Source organism: Myxine glutinosa, chromosome 5 (genome assembly GCF_964187855.1).
Source record: "Myxine glutinosa chromosome 5, kmMyxGlut1.1, whole genome shotgun sequence".
NCBI classification, from domain to species: Eukaryota; Metazoa; Chordata; class Myxini; order Myxiniformes; family Myxinidae; genus Myxine; species Myxine glutinosa.
This window is the reverse complement of record NC_136265.1, coordinates 119,128,047-119,134,046: the sequence shown is the minus strand read 5'-3', so window position 1 is coordinate 119,134,046 and position 6,000 is coordinate 119,128,047. Positions and strand designations below refer to the sequence as shown.

General features: G+C 45.2%; 1 protein-coding gene across 1 annotated transcript; it reads right to left on the bottom strand.

The window, feature by feature from the left end:
- Nucleotides 1-541: 541 nt before the first annotated feature.
- On the bottom strand, nt 542-5,977 carry LOC137412794 (thread biopolymer filament subunit alpha-like). The gene is made up of 10 exons (XM_068098112.2): nt 5,287-5,977; nt 4,879-5,096; nt 4,643-4,703; nt 4,298-4,393; nt 3,771-3,947; nt 3,558-3,683; nt 3,346-3,459; nt 1,841-1,947; nt 1,262-1,635; nt 542-881 (listed from the first exon to the last, which is right to left on the bottom strand). Exons 1-10 carry the CDS (start codon nt 5,920-5,922, stop codon nt 856-858), a joined length of 1,935 nt encoding a protein of 644 aa, XP_067954213.2. The 5' UTR covers nt 5,923-5,977; the 3' UTR covers nt 542-855.
- Between the last annotated feature and the right edge of the window lie 23 nt (nt 5,978-6,000).

Sequence of the window (6,000 nt, the reverse complement as noted above, 5' to 3'; positions counted from 1 at the left end):
GCAACATAACAACATGTGAAAAAAGTGAAGGGGTCTGAATACTTTCTGAATGCACTGTATGTGGAATTCATTACTCGCTAGAATGAAAATAACCAGGCTTGTCGGATATTGAAATTAAATGGTGAAACAGGAACATTGGAATTGCTCCAGGGCTTACAGCCTGAAGGTCACAAGCAAGGAATTCCACTGAGACTCATTCTCTCCTGATGTTTCAGGTGTTATCCCTTTTAGGACCTTTCTTAATCTGATAATTAAATAATTCCCAAAACACCAAACATTTGCTTCCTGTGATGCTTCAAATAACTTTGTTAATTTTCCATGAATAAAACCTTTTGTTGGAATTGTCAGCTGTTGCAGAGCAATACGAACCTTGACAAGGCCCCCTAATATTTCTCCCTAATATTCTATTGGACCTCTGAGACCGAGCTGCATCCCTGGATCACAATATTATTTAGTGATTTCTAATAAATGGCTGAAAATCTCTACCTGAGAGTGACCGACTCGACTATTCCAATTGAGAGAAGACAAAACAACGACGATGTACAATTGTGTTGCTTTATGAGTTCCATCAAAGGCAAATTCCGCACAAACAACAAAGCAAATTCATTTTCCAGCAAGAATCACCAACATAACATGAGCATTCCTCCACAATTCCCGATTGATGCAATTTCCGTGATTATTCCGACATTATCAACAACACAAGTGGTGATTCACCTTTAGTTCCAGCAAAGATTAAGGGAAAGAATGTTACTGCTTGAAGGGAAGTTATAATCATCGTCATCAATTTAATTTATTCACCAAACTAATGAAAACATTGCGGTCATTGTCCTTGGTGTTCAAATCTTGGAATATTTCTCAGTAGATCCGGGATGATGAACGAGCTGAAACAGAAACACACCAGTTACCAACCACCGGAACATCCATCAGGAGGAGTTTGCAATGATTCCTACCAGACACAGATATGGGAATCATCCCAATCCCCATTGTATGGTGACTGCTCCATAAGATTAATTAAACACTTAGGAAGAGGAGGAGGAGGAGGAGGAGGAGTGAGATTACTGGTGAGATGATGTTGGATGAGGTACATGCTCATTCATTGCTTCACAACTTGCTGGGATGCATGATCTAATCACCCACTCATGGCTTGCCAAGTAAAGCACGAGGACATCATCGGGATGCTACAGATCAAATCATTACGAGCTACCTCTTGGCAGACCCAGTCAATGCTCAGTTACCTGCAAATCTGTGCTCAATGTCTCACCTGAGCTGCAGCTTTTCCTGCTGCTGCTGTAACCTGCACGGCTCGAGGAAAGTCCAACTCCTGCAGAGAATCCAGAACCGTAACTGCCTCCTCCAACCGCAGCACCCATGGACATCCTGCTCATCGACATTCCCATTCCACCACCAAAACCGCTACCTCCACCATATCCTGCAGCACCACCTCCTGCACCGTATCCTACAGCACCACCTCCTCCCATGCTCCTGAATCCATAACCACCGACTCCAGCCAGGCCACCTGCTCCAGCACCACCAGGAGTCATGGCGTAGGAAACACCAGCACCCGGAGCTGAAGCTAGTCCACCTGGGTATGTTCCTGTGTTGGTGGTGATGGTGATTCCTCCACCATGGCTTATTCTGGAGAAAGTAGAAAAGAGTTTGATATCAACACTTGAGGAAAACTGATATGAGATGGTTTTGTTTAACGTCATCCGTTCATTGAGAATATCTGAAGAACCACATTTATTATCTGATATCACGTTTTACCCTCGACTGAGACATTTAAGTGTTACTATTGATCTGTTATTATGAAAATCACTCAATAATCACGTGACCATCATACCTGGTCGCCTCACTGTCCAGAAGTTTCTTGTAAGCTACAATCTCCACATCCAGAGACATCTTGGTGGCCAGAAGGTCTTGGTAGTCTCTGGCATACTGTGTGATTTGCTAAAAAGGGATTGTGATCAATGGGAGGTGAATGATCAGTAGATGAAGTTTGTACAATTTGCAGATGATTAATGAGTGATCGATAATAATACAAGTTCATTTCAATATTTCTACATCATCAGGAAGAGTTTCGCTTCTACATGAACTTTATCCGTGGATAAAACACAGAAAATGAAAATGATTATAAAACAATGTATTGTGAACAGGTGAGATGTGGGAGAGTGAACAGGTGAAAGGGGTAGAGTGAGCAGGTGAGATGTGGGAGAGTGAACAGGTGAGATGTGGGAGAGTGAACAGGTGAGATGTGGGAGAGTGAGCAGGTGAGATGTGGGAGAGTGAACAGATGAGATGTGGGAGAGTGAACAGGTGAAAGGGGGAGAGTGAGCAGGTGACATATGGGAGAGTGAACAGGTGAGATGTGGGAGAGTGAACAGGTAAGATGTGGGAGAGTGAACAGGTAAGATGTGGGAGAGTGAACAGGTGAGATGTGGGAGAGTGAACAGGTGAGATGTGGGAGAGTGAACAGATGAGATGTGGGAGAGTGAACAGGTGAGACGTGGGAGAGTGAACAGGTGAGACGTGGGAGAGTGAACAGATGAGATGTGGGAGAGTGAACAGGTGAGACGTGGGAGAGTGAACAGGTGAGATGTGGGAGAGTGAACAGGTGAGATGTGGGAGAGTGAACAGGTGAGATGTGGGAGAGTGAACAGGTGAGATGTGGGAGAGTGAACAGGTGAGATGTGGGAGAGTGAACAGGTAAGATGTGGGAGAGTGAACAGGTGAGATGTGGGAGAGTGAACAGGTGAGATGTGGGAGAGTGAACAGGTGAGATGTGGGAGAGTGAACAGGTGAGATGTGGGAGAGTGAACAGGTGAGATGTGGGAGAGTGAACAGGTGAGATGTGGGAGAGTGAACACAGGTGAAATGTGGGAAGTGAACAGGTGAGATGTGGGAGAGTGAACAGGAGACATGTGGGAGAATGAACAGGTGAGATGTGGGAGAGTGAACAGGTGAGATGTGGGAGAGTGAACAGGTGAGATGTTGGAGAGTGAACAGGTGAGATGTGGGAGAATGAATAGGTGACATATGGGAGAGTGGACAGGTGAGATGTGGGAGAGTGAACAGGTGAGATGTGGGAGAGTGAACAGGTGACATATGGGAGAGTGAACAGGTGAGATGTGGGAGAGTGAACAGGTGAGATGTGGGAGAGTGAACAGGTGAGATGTGGGAGAGTGAACAGGTGACATATCGGACAGTGAACAGGTGAGATGTGGGACCGTGAACAGGTGAAAGTGGGAGAGTGAACACAGGTGAGATTTGGGAGAGTGAACAGGTGAGATGTGGGACAGTGAACAGGTGAGATAATCAGTCTATTGTAGACCCAGATAACATCCTCACCTTCTTGATGACCTCCAGGTCAATCTTGAGGCTAGTTATCTTGTTGGTCCATTCATCAGACTGTGTCTGGATGTTTGTCTCAATGTGGGTAATCTCCCTCTCCAAGTCTGTGTTCTGATTTGAAACAAAAATTATTTTAATCATTATTTGTTTTGTGGTAATTAAGGAAAGACAAGTCACAAGGTACACATAGACAGCAGAAGGTGACGTACCTTCCTGTGGAGACGATCAATTTCACGGTGAACCGAGTCGATCTGGAGCTTGAACACGTGTATCTGTTGCTTGGCCTGGATGATAGCTTGAGGACCAGACTGGACGGTGACGGCCATTTGTTGGATCTGGAAAAAGAAAAATCCATTCAGAGAATCATCAAATGTCCATTATGCTTGATAGGTATGTCACGTGTACATCAGCGTCATTCTTACCTGTGGCTGAACCTGGGCGAAGGCATCCTCACGACTCTTTGTTGCAAGAACCTCGTAGTGGGTCTTGACTTCCTGCAAAGACGTTGTGAGATCTATAGCCTGGTTGGTGTTGTCCACCCGGATGGAATAGGCAGCTGTTGGTCCACCTGTGATGGTAGCTTGCACCTCACGTACACGCTGTGGGTACACGGGTGGTGGTGTTGGTGGAGGTTTTGATATAATTATTACATTAAATACATTTTTAAAATGTCATTCCAGAGACCTTTGATGTACATCACAATTTGAAGAGATATCACCTTCAGTTCAGTTTACCTGTTGGAATTTGTTAATTTTCATGTGATTGCTCCAAATTAACATGGGAATGAAGATATATTCATCAGTGAGAGATAATTTTCCTTAAATCTGGAAAACCTTGAATGAATATTCCAAGTTGAGTAACTAATCTGACGATCCCTAAACTCCCAATTACACCTTGATGAAGAATCTTCAATTAAATGGAGAAATTCTACAACATCAAAGGATCTTACGGCATCGTAGATCTGCTTGGTGGTGTTAATCTGGGCATCCAAACCCTGGACCTTTGTCTGCAGGTCCACGATGGTCAAGTAGGTGTTGTCAATATTCTGTAAACATAAAAATGTCAACAAATCATTGAATATCCTGTTTAGTAACCCCAAAGGTTTAACTTTCTCTTTTGATTGTACCTTACCTCACCTGTCAGGTATTCATTGATCACCATTATCTACTTGGTTTCCAAATACAGGACATTCTGTTACAAACGTCACTCCATTAATCATGACTCCTCACTAAGTTGAACCACGTGGTGATCATCAGTTCTGTACCATCTCCCACGGTTTGAGTTCTGCACTTACATCTTTGTGCGTGTTCCAGTCTGTCTCCAGTGTCCGTGTGATTTCCACTTGTTCTTCATATCTGAAGAAGATGTTCATATTCATGAGGAAATGATTCCATGACACGAAAATAACATCAAAAAAGGTGTTATCTGCGGAAGTGAGAGGATATCCAAGCTGCACATCTTCCTCGAGATGAACCTTAACTCAATAATGTGAATGACCATGTGTAATGTCCATCTGGTGCGGTTGTTTACTTGGTGGTGATGTCGTTGATGATGGTGGTCAGGTGATCAACCTCAGAATGAAGTGCTGTATTAGTGGTCTTAAGGTCTTGGATCTGTGTGTTGTAGGTCGCCGTCACTGTGCTTGCCACCACTGCTGTGTTCACAGGACCATCTGGAGAGTCACTGGGGTTGGTGATCATGGAGATCTGAGCTTTCAGGATGGCGTTGTGTTGCTCCAATGTCCGCACCTGGAAGGTACAAAGGGGACAATTTGGTGATCCAGAGCTGAATAAAGAGCGAATTTGAAGAGATGCATCAATTACAAGTTCATTTATGTGTTGCTTTGGTCTCAAAGAAACGCAAATGAAATGGAACAAATTCCATCAAATCTCCTTCTACAACTGAAAGATCAGATAAAAATATCCAACATCACCTCACCTGATCAACAAGATTAGCAAACTTGGTGTTGAGGATCTGCAGGTCTTGCTTTTCCCGGGTGCGAGTGTGTTGGACTGTATCAGGAGAGGGTAGAGTAGCCGGGTCTATGTAACCTGGTCCGAGGGGACCTCCGAAGGGACCACCAAATGGGCCACCAACTGGGCCACCAAATGGACCACCAAATGAGGGACCAGCAGTACTCGGCAGGAAGCTGTAATTGACGCCATATCCTCCAACGCTGGTTCCCGGGCCTCCAACACGACTGCGGAAAGCAGAGGTAATGGCGTGCAAGGCCTTTCCTGCTCCAACACCTCTCAAGCTAACAGGAAGCCCCGCTGTACCGGACATAGAGAGGCCACCAACTCCCATTCCAGATCTGTAGCCACTCATCATGCTGCTCCCAAGCACTCGGGAAAGACCGGTTCCACCTACCGATCGCCCAAAACCAGCACTCACTGCACCTCCAGCACCACCTTGGTATCCCAGTACCCTCGTGATTCCACCGCTTGAGTAAGTTGTACCATAACGAACCGACCCTGCACTGACTTTGTGTGAGGAACCATGGCTGTAGCTCACACCCTGTCCTCGGCTGATACTCTTGGTGTGACTCGAGCTGACTGTATGGGAGATCGACATCTTGCTTGAGCTCCTTTTCTTGCTTCCACTGCAAACTCTGAGGTCCCTGCCGTGTGCTGTTCTCCTGTACCTTATATA

Excerpts from the sequence above, each read along its gene's own strand:
- LOC137412794 (XM_068098112.2), bottom strand. The coding sequence starts at position 5,922 with ATGTCGATCTCCCATACAGTCAGCTCGAGTCACACCAAGAGTATCAGC. Across the intron at positions 5,097-5,286 it reads TTGCTAATCTTGTTGATCAG|GTGCGGACATTGGAGCAACA; the intron begins GTGAGGTGATGT and ends TGTACCTTCCAG. Across the intron at positions 3,948-4,297 it reads CCAAGCAGATCTACGATGCC|CGTGTACGTGAGGTGCAAGC; the intron begins GTAAGATCCTTT and ends GTGTACCCACAG.